Source organism: Littorina saxatilis, linkage group LG16 (assembly GCF_037325665.1).
Source record: "Littorina saxatilis isolate snail1 linkage group LG16, US_GU_Lsax_2.0, whole genome shotgun sequence".
Taxonomy (NCBI): domain Eukaryota; kingdom Metazoa; phylum Mollusca; class Gastropoda; order Littorinimorpha; family Littorinidae; genus Littorina; species Littorina saxatilis.
Genome location: NC_090260.1, coordinates 19,807,888 through 19,824,396, shown reverse-complemented (window position 1 = coordinate 19,824,396; position 16,509 = coordinate 19,807,888). Strand labels below are relative to the sequence as shown.

General features: G+C 40.2%; 1 protein-coding gene across 3 annotated transcripts in view; it reads right to left on the bottom strand.

Annotated features, from left to right (window-relative positions):
- LOC138951510 (lysM and putative peptidoglycan-binding domain-containing protein 1-like) overlaps positions 1 to 16,509 on the bottom strand; it is a 333,283-nt gene that overhangs the window by 302,905 nt on the left and 13,869 nt on the right. The window contains exon 3 of one of the 3 annotated variants that reach the window (XR_011451129.1): positions 15,039 to 16,189. Coding sequence is in view for 1 of the 3 variants with exons in the window: in XM_070323118.1 (XP_070179219.1) it covers positions 15,979 to 16,189 (211 nt within the window). In the remaining 2 variants the exon portion in view is untranslated. Of the gene's footprint in view, positions 1 to 6,958; positions 16,190 to 16,509 lie in introns of those variants that run through there. The other 2 variants (XM_070323118.1, XM_070323119.1) reach the window with 2 other exon arrangements.

The following is a 16,509-nucleotide window of genomic DNA, read 5'->3' as shown; positions in this document are numbered from 1 at the left end:
TGTGTGTGTGTGTGTGTGTGAAATATTGTTCAGAATGAAAGTGACTTGGATTTATGCAACACTATTCTTTGCACATCAAAGCATTCACTTTTTAGAACTACATGTATTTAATTCTGTCATTGTCTTTGGAAAACATAATTTGTGAATTAGCCTTATCAAAAGTCATCTAAGATTTAATTTGTTGATTTAGTGTGAGTGTGTTACAGAAAGAAAGTGTGTGTATGTGTGTGTGTGTGAAACAATGTGTTTGTTTCAGCTTATAATTTGGACAGACAGACAGACAGACAGACAGACACAGTCACCCAATTGTACAACGATTATGATCCATGATCTAGGCTCTATTTATTACCCAACATGCATCACAATTCAAAGGAATGTTTTCTGACTCAACAGCCACCAACACAAACATGAAGACACTCTCCCTTTATTAATCAACTCTTCAACCTCAGGAGTAACAATTCAACTAACATGGACAACGACATGCTCATTCAGAAAAGTAATCCTTTAACCCCCCCCAGTCAACATAAGAGAAACAGCAAAGAAAGATATTTTTATGGAATATGTCTTCCAATACCCATGTGTCTGTTCACAAAAGTTAACAAACAAAATTAAGTACAAATAAAGCTTCCAAAGCTGATTATGATGTTCCCATATATATATATATATATAAGCACCATCACAGTAGGGTTGCAAATACTGATAAGCTTTTGTATTCACAATAAACTATGCTTCCGACCCTGCGTCCTGTACAAATAAGAAGTCGAAGAAAATTCAAACCTACTACAAATTCAAGGAGAGGGTTCCGCAACGCACTAAACCCGAAAAGAGCGCGTCCAGGGACACACTTCTTAAAAGGGGGGTTCAACTGTACCGTTTTCAGAAAATGTTCTGCCAGATCTGTATCAACGCAAAGACAGGGCCGGACCAGTACATTTTTAGGGGGGGGGGGGGGGGGGCTATAAGCAATACCCCGTGGGGGTATGGGGGCAACGCCCCCATAAGCTGAAGAAATTTTAACATTTATACATGAAAAATTATCCTATTGCACAAAAAAAGTCATTATTAAGCTCTCTCTCTCTCTCTTTTTTTTTTTTTTTTTTGCTGGGGGGGGGGGGGGGGTGGGGGGCTAAAGTTCCCAAAGCCCCCCCCTCTCGTCCGGCCCTGAAAGTTACGAAGTGAATCAAACTAAATGATTTTGTGAAGGGCTCGGAATAATCCCCAAAAGTCGGCATTACATGTGCGTTGAAATGAGCACTCCTAAGATCATGTGACAGCGATGAATGTGCCTGCCAAAAGCAGGTATATGAACCTCCTTGTCTTTGGATTTTCTAAAGCTTAACGTACACTGAACTTTAAAGTTCCGCGGCCTTCTAGATGGAGCGTCTATTGGGAGCCCTTTTCAGCCTTCTAACTGTATTTCTAATGAGCGCTTCTGGGGTGATAACGCGAGACAACTCCTGTGATCTTGCCGCGAGGCGGCGTCAGTTACCAGCCCAAAGAAAGAAGGGGCATAACCTCACCAGAACCGACCATTGTCTGTTTACCGTATAAAATGCACGACTTACACAATAACTGTTGCCAAACCGATATGCTATTTGGGACCAATGCAAGGTTTTTTTCCTTTCTCGTGTGATCTTGCCGCGAGGTGGCCCCAGTTACCAGCCGAAAGAAAGAGGGGGCATAACCTCACCAGAACCGCCCATTGCAGTATGTGAATACAGCATCTTCAGAGAGACCCTTACCTTTTTTTTGTTTTTTGTTGTTGTTGAACTCCTCTTCTTTCTTATTGCTAGCAGTCCTGAAGAATTAATGCTCTCGCCTCAAATGACATATGAAAATCTAGTTTTCTCGACAATGAGAAATGGCTGCCAGATAGACAATTTTGAATAATTTCAGTTGGTGAATATTCTTCATCATAAAATTAAAAATCAACCAACAACTAAAACTCAAATACAATGATGTTTCAGAAGATGCTAAACATACGTTTCAAGTTGAAATGATTCAAGTTCAAGTGACAAAATGTCAAATGCTGCAGTTCAAAGCAGTAACAAGTCTAAACTCTTTGAACACAGAATCCTACTTCACATTTTATGTTGAAACAAGGATAGATAATCTACATCAAAACTTGAACAGGGTATGTTAACTAATAAACTAATGACAAATTAAGTAACAGGAGGAAAAAAGACACCAAGACACTTGTGTCTATTTAATCAACTGCCATAATTTTTACACATTAGAATCCAGCCAAACACAGATTTAGTCTTACATCTGCCTGAATTGTATGTGCACGCATAGGAACATCAACAGAAATAATTTTTGGAAAACAAACCATGACATACCATGCTTTTGTGGTACAGTAAAAAAAACAATTTTTAAGAGAGACGCCACAATTTAAAGGTGGTCGTCTACATTTTTGCTTTTTTTCAATAATCTTATGGTTAGATTTCGATAAAAAATTATGTCAAATGATGAATGAACAATGGGGAAAAAAGTTATAAAAAAAAAATATATGTAAAAAAAGATTTTATTTTTGGGTAGCGTGACTCACGCTTCCAATATTTTGTTTTCTGTTTGCTGAGAACATGTGCTTTGCCTAAAAATACTGACCAATCAAATTCATGTCACTGTGCTTTTAGCCACGCCCAAACAAGTGCAGCAACAGTTTGACACTGGAGCGCTGTCCACGCCTTTTTTTAAACGCACGAAATGCACGGGATTCGAACTCACGACCTCCCGATTAGGAGGCCGACGTCTTACCACCACGCCACTGCGCCGGTCGGATAGGGTCTAAAAGGGGGTCCCGCTGTACAACATTTAATGAACTGCTGGTCAGATCTATACCCACAACTTATATTCATGTTGACATCACAATCCACATTTGGTTTAATTATCTTGTCACTGCATTCACAGCAGTTTTACGTACTGACGCATACACTGACATCGAGGACTAGAATTAGAAAGGTTAGATTTTGTATCGGTTCATTTGTTCATTTATCACACGCACCCAAACACTCTTACAAGCTGGGCATTCATACGCACACACACACACACACTGACACACACACACACACAACACACACACACACACACACACACTTATCACCTCTACCCTGCACCTCTCACCTTCACCACACACTGTTACGCCCCCCCCAAAAAAAACCCACAAAACTGCAAATTTAAGCAACACAGCTAAAAAATAAAAAGACTTCACTCCTCCCCTCCCCCCCCCCCCCCCCCCCTCCACAAACCACTCAAAAACAAAACTGCCGAAAAAGCTTGACTTCATTGGAAAAAAGACCCATCTACCTACACACACAAAAAACAACTATCGGTCACTGCTTGCCAATTTAGTTGTCATTATAAATCTCATGAAATCAATTTAATGTTGTACATTGTACTGCTAATTAACAATAAAAGCAAGAATCATACTTGCCAAATTTTTAGTAAATAGATTCAAGATGAACACAGACAACTTGAAAATAGATTCACAGTAGTAAAAAATGAAAGCCGAATGAAACATGCCATAATTGATTGATTCATTATACTGTACGGGTAATATTGAAAAATGAGATGTTTCAGAAACGGAAACTGATAGCTGCTTTGCAGGAAACACTCAGTAAAAATGTATTATTATTTTCATAATTGTGACCCTGATAACATCAGAAAAATGCATCATTTGTTCGACGCAAATCCATTTGATTTCACATGTGGCAAGATGGCATCAAACAGAATATTCAATGTCACAAAATGCAACCCCTTAAATGAACAATTACTACAATTGTATTCACTTTCATTACAATAATACAACCTGTAACAATGGAGTCCAAAAAAGTAAATGAAAATTGTTAACAAACAATTTTGACACAACCGTTTTCATTCTGCCTTCTGCATAATACATTATTATATTATTATATGAAACATATTTTTGTTTTTCTCATATAAATCAACACTTTTTCCGGCATGATTTTGCAAAGTTTAAAGCTCAGGCTTTCTGGGCAAAATAAAAGCATCTGGAATTTTTTCTTTTCTTTTTAAGCATGTCAAAATGAAGAACAGTATAATGAATTAATGACAGTGGTACCTGTGATGAAAGGACATCCTCGTGACTAGCCAAGTGTCCCTACAATGCAGGTGGCCTGTTGTGACAGGTATTTTGTAGTCTTGATCCTAAAGGGACAACTGAAGGTGTCCTTTATTTGAAGGTGTTCTCATCTGAGAGGGGGCTCATATCACAGGTATACCAGTCCCTGGAATGTGATACCCCTGATCTGAATCTTCTTCTTCTTCTTTGTTCATGGGCTGATACTCCCATGTGCACTCGTGTTTTCGCACCAGTGGATTTTTACGTGTATGACCGTTTTAGCCCCACAATTTAGGCAGTCACACGCCGATGTCAAGCGATCGATGCATGCTTGGTATTTTTGTGTTTCTATAACCTACCAGGATCTTTTTCATGCGCACTTGGTCTTGTGCTTGCGTGTACACATGAAGGGTGATAAGGCATTAGCTATTACAGTGAACAAAACTGACTGTTTTGGATACAAATATGATTGTTCTTTCCAATAACATGCAAAACTTGTTGCCTTTTAGGTTTTCTGATTGTGGATTTTAACGCGAGAACCTAGTTTTTGCGAATTTGATTTGGGGGGGAGGGTGTCTGTCTTGTAAGTTGCACTGTATTGACACTACCTTACGTAAAATCAATCTGCTTTCTGAATATGGTACGGGAATGAATGGCCTTTCCATTCATATAACTGGTTTTACAATTAATAGCCTCATCACAAAGATCTGCACTTAACATATCTGCCTAGTTTTTTATGACGAGTAGTATAGAAGGTCTGGGCCTAAGTTGACCTGGGAAATCGAACAAATCTCTACCTTCAACTTAACAGGCGTGGCCGGGATTCAATAGTTTACTGTCAACAACAAAATTATTCTCTCTCTCTCTCTCACACACTGGTTCACACACAAATTCTCTCTCTTTCCCTCTCTCCCAAAGTGTAACAAACCAACACTTGTAAACCTGTCACATCTGAATGCTTTTAATTGACCCATGCATCATTCTCCAAGCCATGAAAGCCTGAACCCGAACAAAACTAATCCGACCAAAAGAAAATGCTCCATCAAAGAAACAGCCACACACAATCTCTGTGAGGAAAATGATGTTTCTGATCATTAAACTAAAAGACAAAAACTTCCACATATTCATGACCCAAAAAAAAGTCCTTAATTGCAAAAAGTCATCAAGTTGGGTGGGAGCTAGGTGTACGATTGTTCATCAACAAAATTAAACTGAACTAATATACGTTATTTGCGTTTTTGACCAAAATATGACAATTTACACAGATCGAGACAGTCATTGTTCTCCGAGACCGCGCTAGCGGTCGAGGTGAACAATGACTGTCGAGATCTGTGTAAAATGTCCTATTTTGGTCAAAAACGCAAATAACATTTATGTATTGATCGAATTCCTTTCAGGTACTATAACTTTGTTGTTGTTTTGACGATTGAACGAGCACACATACACATGCAATCAAACACATAAGCTTCATATTTGGGCGTTTCAGGTTGACCGAAACTTCAAAGGAACTACAAAACACACGTCATGTACTGACTTTGTTGTTTTGACACACACATGCAATCAAACACATGACATGTGTTTTGTAGTTCCTTTACAGTTTTGGTCAACCTAAAATGCCCAAATATGAAGTTTTGTAGGCCTCTGACGTCACATGGCTCAAAGGAAGGGAAATCCAATGTCCAATCGATACATTAAATGATATCATAAACTTTAAAGAGTGCATATGGTAGGATTTTGTTTGTATATATGGCTGTGATAGTAAGCTGTTCGCGATCTTTTTTAAATTTGTTTAAAAATGTATGCAACATTTGAAATGTAAAATAGGTACTTTCCACAAGCCTGACGAGTTGTTTTAATTTTTTTGTTTACTTGGAATAAAAATGTGTACGATTGTAAAAAACATAATAAAATAAAATATTTTAAAAAATGATCTTGACATAATGGTTGTTGAATGGTTTTGTAATACACTGATACAGGATTCAAGCTGCTATTGCAGAACTGATGTGAAAACCATTATAAATTCACTTGTTTCAAGTGAGTGAAAACAAAAATGTGACTGCTATACCCAATTCAAAGAGACTGCAGCTAAACGAAAACGTGTTTCTGCACTAAGACAAAGTAGTGATTGCTAAAACACTTGCTTGTTCCATACAGCATCACATCACTATTTCTACAATGGTACCTGTGCTGAAAGGACACCCTTTTGGACCTGTCCCTACATGGCAGGTGGCCTATCTCGACAGGTATATTTCGTTTATCTATTCAGGAATTTTTTTTAATTTTTTTTATTTCTTTGCTTGGAACTTTGGGTCACTTCCTCCCAGTGGAAAGCTAGCAGCAACCGAGTAGCGCTACCTCGGTGTGTGCATGTTAAGGTGTGACCAGTCACCTGCACTTCTGGCACAATGACCTAGAATTCATGGTGACAAGGGGGTGGGACATAGATACGGTCTCTGAGTCTCTAAAGTTGACCTGTGGCAGTCCCGGCATGGATTCTAGTCCGCGACCTGCAGATGACACGACCAGTACTCTACAAACTGAGTTGAGTGGACCGGGCCAAGATAATAGACAAAGGGACAATAGAAGACGTCCTTTATTGCGAGGTGGTCTTTCATCAGAGGGACCTCATATTACACTGGTACCACTGTGCATCTGCAACAACCTAATGTATCAAAAGCATTCAGAAAATGCATTTGAAAGGCATTCTACAACTAAGTCATTTCAGTCAAAATCTACAACAAATAGACTCCTAAGGCCCCCCCCCCCCCCCCCCCCCCCCAAAAAAAGTCTGTTTACGGTAACACAGGCAAAAAAGAAAGGGTCGGTAGGTCGGGATTTTTTAATTTTTTTTTAATTTTTCCCCCCAAAACCCCCCATATTTTTAAGTTATTTTGCCAAAAAAAACAAAGGCAGCCAAAAATAAAAACTTTTTTTTTCTTCCCAAATGCCCAAAAAAAGTCTAGGGTCACGCGAAAAAATAGGGTCGATCTGGATACCGTAAACAGACTATTTTTTTTCTTTTCCTAAACAATCCAAAAAGAATCTAAAGCAAGAAAGATTAGCTAACGTGGAACGTAGGTTTAATTATAGACAAAATGAAACATTCGCAAGTAATTAAACGTTCCACAAACTAACATTTCTCGTTTTGGGATTCTGTGTTTTTGAGGGCAAAATTGTGACATTATGTTACATTGTTACATTATAATGCCTTGCCCAACAATGGTTTTCACATTAACAGAGATATTTTATCATTCAACATTCTGACAAAAGACAATTCCTGATCATTTAATTCTATCACAACCAGAACCTGAACTCAACTCTTCACTTAAAGCGTTAATTATTATTGCTTAAAGAGAAAAGGAGGGAATCTGTAGGCTTCAGTACTTCTGCCATTTCCATATTACACCAAAAAATTAAACTTACAATTCATTCACACGCGAGCATTGAAGAAATGGAATACCACTGTTTGAATGCTAGGATGTGTGTGTGTGTGTGTGTGTGTGTGTGTGTGTGTGTGTGTGTGTGTGTGTGTGTATGTGTGTGTGGATGTGTGTTGTGTGTGTGTGTGTGTGGATGTGTTGTGTGTGTGTGTTGTGTGTGTGTGTGTGTGTGTGTGTGTGTGTGTGTGTGTGTGTGTGTGTGTGTGTTGGGAGAAGGTATACACAAGGAAGACTTCAATTTTGGAAATACGGAATATACTAAAACTCAAATGCACTGTTATTTGATACACTAGAACACAAGATGTGTAGCATAGGAATGCTAAAGAGAGTTGGACACACTGACACACACACACACACCCAAACACACACATCACACACACATTCCACACACACACACACACACACACACACACACACACACACACACACACACACACACACACATATCAGTCAACAGAAAGGCCAATGAAAACCTAAACCAATAACATTTCATTTAGTTCTACATGTGTTACTCTTCCTGTGAATGAGAATGGGACAAATGCATGTAACAAATTGCAATGCTATTTTTCACACATATTATTTTTGAATCAATCAAATGTACACGAAACACACATGGAAATATTACCCACTGAATAAATAACCATGAGTAAGTGTTCGCAGGTGGTCGTGGGTCCGTGTGGACCCAGAAGGGTGTTTAATTGCAAATATCTCTTAAACTAGTTGGAATTTTTTTAATGAGCTTTTAAGAATGCCTCAGGCACCTAAAAAGCTCTTATGTCCTAACATTTCAGCGAGCAGTAATTAAAAAAAAAAAGAGGTCATATTTAGACTACAAATATCGTGGGGCCGTGCAGACCCATGTTCCTCAAAGAAGGAAAAGAGAAGCATGGGTCCGCATGGCCCCACGATGACTTCCGTGTGTAGTCGATAACCCGGACGGGCGAAGGTTAAAGGAATGGCAATACAGTAATTTACTGCTTTAGAGTAAAGCTTCACTGGCCGGTAATGTTCTTATTGACACAACTAAAGTTGTCTGAAATCACCAACTAACATTCACAACTCAATTTAACAAGGGTATGATAAAAACACACTAACGTATTTCCACAAAGTAACATTTTGTGTAGGGGAACAAAGTGCCTCTATCAAGCTAGAAACTGTGTACGAAACATTGACGTCAATCATAATACTGAAAGATCTAATCAAAGAGGAAAAACGAGGGAAAGATCTGCCTGTGTACCGGAGTAACAATAGAAACAGAATAACAAAAACGGCAGCTGTGACGAATTAACCGTGGGTTACAACACTGCAACAGCCTGCCTGCTTTGAACCGTGTGAAGGCGGAGATGAAAATGCAACTGTCATGCTGTCACTTAACTTGTGTACTGAACAGGGCTGAGCAATCAATTTTGCTAGAGTGGAACCAGCTCACTCTATCATACACTTGTAGCTAAGTATGGGCAAGTATATGAACAAGCTAATGAACAAGTATACAAACAGGGAAGTTGTTTTGAATTGGGGTGCCAACATTTCCAGTATTTATCAGGTCAAAAAATGTAAATATCGGAAATTACATATTTGGCACCTGGTTATAGTACTACCGGATGACATTTAGATTGACAGATTTTTCCGGCATAAAGGTAATTACTTTCTGTAATAACTCGGTCTGACCAGTTTGCAATTGGCAGATGGACTGGTTATTTGAACAACAAAGGTTTGAACTTGTAGAGATCGAGATACTAGTTTGGAAGATGGCTAACATGATTGATCACTGTACAAATTATGAACTAACAAACATATGACAATCTTTCTTTCTTTCTTTATTTGGTGTTTTACGTCGTTTTCAACCACGCAGGTTATATCGCGACGGGGAAAGGGGGGAGATGGGATAGAGCCACTTGTCAATTGTTTCTTGTTCACAAAAGCACTAATCAAAAATGTGCTCCAGGGGCTTGCAACGTAGTACAATATATTACCTTACTGGGAGAATGCAAGTTTCCAGTACAAAGGACTTAACATTTCTTACATACTGCTTGACTAAAATCTTTACAAAAATTGACTATATTCTATACAAGAAACACTTAACAAGGGTAAAAAGAGAAACAGAATCCGTTAGTCGCCTCTTACGACATGCTGGGGAGCATCGGGTAAATTCTTCCCCCTAACCCGCGGGGGGTAATTTTTTGTTTATAAATGTTTGCACACACACATACACATGCGTATACCCTCAATCCCAACCCTGTTTACTTTCATTATCAAAAAACAAGATTTCACGGTTTCTTCCATAAACACACATGTATACATACACACACGTGCACACATATACACACTCGCATGCACACATACATGTACAAAAGCACACACACACTATACACACACACTATACACACACACACAAACCACACACACAATAACACACACACACCTGTCTACCTTCCTCCAACAGTATAATCACAATCACTATTCAAGCGCTTGGCATCATATGTTTATGCATTCACTATGACAAGCCTCTATAATGTATAACTACCCTCACAACATTATGATCATAATTATGACACTTAATAGCACAATCATTATTCTGCACGACCTGACATGAACAACATGTTGGCTTGAAACTGTAGTCCATTAAAGTTTACTGTATGTACAAATATCTACAGATCACCTATACGTTTACTTCCATTTTAATGATACATTTTATACAACAACACCTGTCCTAGTATACATGACTACGATTTTGGTCAGAAACATTTAATACATGTAGCACAAACCGTGCCTCCGTATAACCCCGTCTTCATCCCACACCTCCTGAATTAAAGGCACAGTACGCCTCCCGTAAACCATCACAGATACTGTCAGGCTTTTACGCACAGTACATACACCCTTTAATTTACACACTCACCGCTTTTGAACATCCTAGGTGCCCGACGTAAAGAGCGAGCAATTTTCAAAGAATTAATTTTGCGGATTGTCTGATAACAAAATCGGACGGTGCATTTTGACGCTAGACCTAACTTTTAAAATCTAAATAATAAATTGACAGCTTGTTACACAAACATTCTTAAATCATAAAAGAATTCTTTTTTCATCAAGACAAGATCAGTACAATTCGAAGTTTTGAAAGTTTGAAAAAAGAAAAGCCCGGAAGCAGGGTCACGTAAGGTCGTGGTTCTCGTAGCAGACGACGGTAATGCCTATCGCCAGTTCCTCTGAACAGTCAAAAGCCATCGCTAGAGTTCGTGTGAATCACAGGCGCTTGGTGCGTTAAGATTCAGAGGTACATAATGACGTGCTATAGCAGATAAGCTAACAGCGAGTCGCATTGAAAATCACAAACTGACGACTAAATTGTGAAAAAAAGGAAACTGGATCACACGGGTTCACAATGGCTCAGGGGTAAAATAAACCACGTAAAAATAAATTCTTTGAAAATTGCTCGCTTTTTACGTAGGTCACCTAAGATGTTCTCAAGCGGTGAGTGTTTAAATGAAAGGGTGTTTGTACTGCGTGTAAAAGCCTGACAATATCTGTTGCAAACCAAATTGTTTTGTTTTTTATGAATTACAATTTACATGTAGAATAAAAGCCTGACATAGCATTTTCATGCAAAAATATAATGTCAGCCAATTTTTTTTTTTACTGGAAACTATGGCTGATACTCATAAAAATGCTCTGTAACTACTGACAGATGCTACTTATGAGTTCATAACAATAAATATGAGGTTGTCAGTTTGAGAAATGTCTAAAATATCAGGCTTGAGCAGGATAGGCCGTTTCATGTTTTTTTGTCAAAAATCAGGCGTTTTTACCCATAAAAATATCCTGTCAAAAAGTTTGCACAAATGAGTCTTTTTATGTGTTTTTGCTTGATAATACATAAAAATATTGCAAGGAAAAGTGCAAACATCCAGTAGAAATTTTAGCCAAGCTCTTCCGATAAAGTAACGGTCAAACAGTGTACATTGTTATCCTCATCACAGCTGACGCACCTTGTACAAATGTCTTCCCCTGATCGTAGTACGTTCATTGAAAACAAACAAACAAAACTTGAAGTTACTGGTATCACCCTGGCAACACAGAAGCACCCTCAGCCCGAGATATGTTTACAGTCATCATTATTTCATTGTACACTTCACTGCTGGGAAATTTGGTTCGCTTCCTCTAAGTAAACAGTTAATAATAATAATAATACGAAAATTTATAACGCGCACATATCTCACCACAAGGCGATTCAAGGCGCACTAGAGGAACAAAGAGTTAGCAGCAACAAGAATTGTGGTACCCAGGTGTATGAGTTCAGGTGTAATCAGCCACCTTCACAATTGGCTATGGCCCAAGTTCCGTTTACATGCTATGAGTAGCAGTGACATGGGGGTGTAATTTAGTGCCTGTGATTCTTCACGTGTCTACAGTTAGCAGTGAGCAAACGAAACTTGGACAGAAATAGATATGAGATGAACAAGGAAGTCCATTACTTACTGGAGAGTCTCTGCCCGCATCAACCTTTTCACATGGACTGGGTGGCCGAGTGGTAACGCACTTGCGCTCTGAAGCGAGAGGTTGCGAGTTCGACCCTGGGTCAGGGCGTTAGCAATTTTCTCCCCCCTTTCCTAACCTAGGTGGTGGCTTCAAGTGCTAGTCTTTCGGATGAGACGAAACCGAGGTCCCTTCGTGTACACTACTAGTACACTGGGGTGTGCACGTTAAAGATCCCACCATTGACAAAAGGGTCTTTTCTGGCAAAATTGTATAGGCATAGATAAAAAATGTCCACCAAAATACCCGTGTGACTTGGAATAATAGGCCGTGAAAAGTAGGATATGCGCCGAAATGGCTGCGATCTGCTGGTCGATGTGAATGCGTGATACATGTATTGTGTAAAAAATTCCATCTCACATGGCATAAATAGATCCCTGCGCCTATAGTCCGAGTCTGGAGATACGCGCGCGATATAAGACTTCATATAATAATAATAATACACATGTTTTTTTCTCTCATTTAGATTAATTTATTATCCAATTACTGGGTAATTCGGGTGGCTTCCTCCCAGTGGAAAGCTAGCCGCAACAAGAGTCGCGCTACCCAGGTGTGCGCGTGTTCATGTGTAATCAGCCACCTGCACTAACGGCAGAAGGACTGGTCTTTGACATGCCACAGTGGTGACACGGGGGCGGGACATGGGTACCATTTGAGTCTCCACATTAAGTTGACCCCTGTCTGCCCTGGCCTGGATTCCCACCCATGACCCAAGGATCTCAAAAGTCCAACGCTTTGGACCACATTTGTTTGTTTGTTTGCTTAACGCCCAGCATACCACGAAGGGCCATATCAGGGCGATGCTGCTTTGACATATAACGTGCGCCACACACAAGACACAAGTCGCAGCACAGGCTTCATGTCTTACCCAGTCACATTATTCTGACACCGGACCAACCAGTCCTAGCACTAACCCCATAATGCCAGACGCCTGGCGGAGCAGCCACTAGATTGCCAATTTTAAAGTCTTAGGTATGACCCGGCCGGGGTTCGAACCCACGACCTCACGATCACGGGGCGGACGCCTTACCACTAGGCCAACCGTGCCGGTTTTGGACCACATGCGAATCAGCCTTTTACACTGTTCAGTGTCACACGTGTGAATCAAGCTTTGGCTTCTAAATTAATCTGAGACGCTTTTTCAAAATTGGATTGGGACAGGGTATTAATTAAGCTTGCGATGAGTTCTTCAACATCTTCCATTTCTTTCTTTCTTTATTTGGTGTTTAACGTCGTTTTCAACCATTCAAGGTTATATCGCGACGGGGAAAGGGGGGAGATGGGATAGGGGAAAGGGGGGAGATGGAATAGAGCCACTTGTTAATTGTTTCTTGTTCACAAAAGCACTAATCAAAAAATTGCTCCAGGGGCTTGCAACGTAGTACAATATATGACCTTACTGGGAGAATGCAAGTTTCCAGTACAAAGGACTTAACATTTCTTACATACTGCTTGACTAAAATCTTTACAAACATTGACTATATTCTATACAAGAAACACTTAACAAGGGTAAAAGGAGAAACAGAACCGTTAGTCGCCTCTTACGACATGCTGGGTAGCATCGGGTAAATTCTTTCTCGTCCCAACCAATATGGGACTCCCCCTAACCCGCGGGGGGTGTCTTCCATTTACGTACTTAACAGCACACAAATGACGAAGCAGCAAGCACTACAAAAATCTCTGGCATATATTTTGCACTAATGTCCTGCTTAAAAAACAAATGTTTCATTTAACCAGGCCATCTGCCCAAGTCACACACACAACATCAAAATCGTTCTAAAGTTACAAATGGGAACATGATTCAAATGATGGTACCCTTCATACTGTTCAATCTGTGTCAGTCGATGTAAGTTGCAAAACACAAAATTGCAAACAAATGTCTACTCAAGTGCCATTCACATCGATTTGTTTTTGATCCTTGCTAGTAATTAAGTACAAGTCCAAAATCACATGAACAAAATATTAATGATTATCATCAACTATCAAGCAGAAACAAACATGACTCATGATTCAACGATTATGCCTTTCCTAGGATGCTATAATGCTTGTGCAAACAGTAATGAACTAAAAAGAAAGAAAAAAAGAAATTGCATGAATGAACATGATCTTTTGCACAAGAATGCTAAAACCAATTACAGGCAGTTCAACTAGTTTCAAGACTTGGTCCCAAATTTAAAAACATGAATGAAAAGCAGCAGGTTTTGCTTTGAATAAGCTGGTAAAAGCAACAAAGTTTTGTCGGCAGAAAACAAAAACACCTCCAGACATTTTCTTGGCATTACCCACACCCAAGGTTTTAAAACATCACTCAATCGTACCCTCAATCATGTGCATACACAGGACACAAAACAGCAAGTCCTTGGCCGTAAGTGGGACTTTTATCACAATTGAACAGGCGGGCCCCACTTCGGTTCTTTTCTGTGATAATGCAGTGGTTCCAGCAATATAAGGACACCCTTTTTGCCAGCTAACAGTGTCCCTACATTGCAAGGTGGCCTGTCTTCTTCTTCTTCTTCTGCGTTCGTGGGCTGAAACTCCCACGTACACTCGTGTTTTCTGCACGAGGGGAATTTTACGTGTATGAACGGTTTTTATCCCGCCATACGCTGTTTTCGGAGGAAGCATGCTGGGTATTTTCGTGTTTCTATAACCCACCGAACTCTGACATGGATTACGGGATCTTTTTCGTGCGCACTTGGTCTTGTGCTTGCGTGTACACACGGGGGGTGTTCGGACACCGAGGAGAGTCTGCACACAAAGTTGACTCTGAGAAATAAATCTCTCGCCGAACGTGGGGGCGAACTCACGCTGACAGCGGCCAACTGGATACAAATCCAGCGCGCTACCGACTGAGCTACATCCCCGCCCACAGGTGGTCTGTCATGACAGGTACATTTCTGTCAAGGTAATAGACAAAGGTACACCTGAAGGAGTCCTTTCATGGGAGGTGTCCTCTCATCAGAGGGGCCACACATGGCAGGTACCACCGGGGCGGGGATGTAGCTCAGTCGGTAGCGCGCTGGATTTGTATCCAGTTGGCCGCTGTCAGCGTGAGTTCGTCCCCACGTTTGGCGAGAGATTTATTTCTCAGAGTCAACTTTGTGTGCAGACTCTCCTCGGTGTCCGAACACCCCCCGTGTGTACACGCAAGCACAAGACCAAGTGCGCACGAAAAAGATCCCGTAATCCATGTCAGAGTTCGGTGGGTTATAGAAACACGAAAATACCCAGCATGCTTCCTCCGAAAGTGGCGTATGGCTGCCTAAATGGCGGGGTAAAAACGGTCATACACGTAAAATTCCACCCGTGCAAAAAACACGAGTGCACGTGGGAGTTTCAGCCCACGAACGCAGAAGAAGAAGACAGGTACCACTGTACATTTGAATGATTCCTTTGTCTTTTCCAACCACTGTTTCGTATCACAGCGGACACTCTCATGGAGAACAGCATTCATTGACCTCCAACAAAACTTTCTTTCTTGACAAAATGTGTCCTTTATCTCCATTTCCCAAAACTTTGGGATTATATGTTCAGGTCAAGTAAGAGCGTGTCTCACAAGATTCAGTGTACAGGCTACGAGCGTGTTCAGTTCTTCCACAAACTTGTGTTCAGAGCTATACACACTTCTAGGAGTAGTGAGCAATAAGACTTACTGCTCCACTGCAGTGTGTATACACACAAACAAATCATACATCCAACATATTATCCCTTGACCTTTTGTTTTCATGCTGGAAAATCCAGCCCAACCCAAACCCGACCACAGATACAACCACTGAAAATCTGAAGGGGAGTAATTGAGAACCATAAAATCAGTAATTCTTTGGACTTCTGCTTCCAAAGTCCTGAACAAACAGAAGCCTCAACCACAGGAGAAAAGTTGACCAGACAAACTCCGTCGACAGTTCCATAACCACACTAGGCGCAGCATCACAACTCGAAGAGATCATCATTCGCTCTTTGGTTTTTCTCCAGCGAGTCTTGCACGATGCGTGCCTGCGTGCGTGTACGTATGACGAGGACGGGTGAACTAGGGTTGCTCTCCTCGAATGAAATGGTGCGCCGAGAACCCTGGGAACTTGCGGAACCCTTGCGCGGCATGAACTGAAGAGGGTTATGGTTGTCCATCTGTTCTATGAACCTGCACACACACAAACGCAGCACGTTCAATGGATGCATAAGTCCAAAAAACAGAAATACTGTAACTATCTTAGTATAAGATAACAACTAACAGACTGTAGCTTTATCATTATTTACTCATATTATAAGAGTAAATGTAAAGTTTTGTTTTGTCAATAAAAAAACGTTCCAATTTGTACCTACCATTCTTGTTTTTTCGATAAATAAGTCAGCATGAAACGCAACTTTGTAAATGATAGGTACTACAACTGAAACTGCTCAGTTAACAATTTAAGCAGAAAACAACATTAATGAAAATAAATGTATAAAACTGATAGTTAT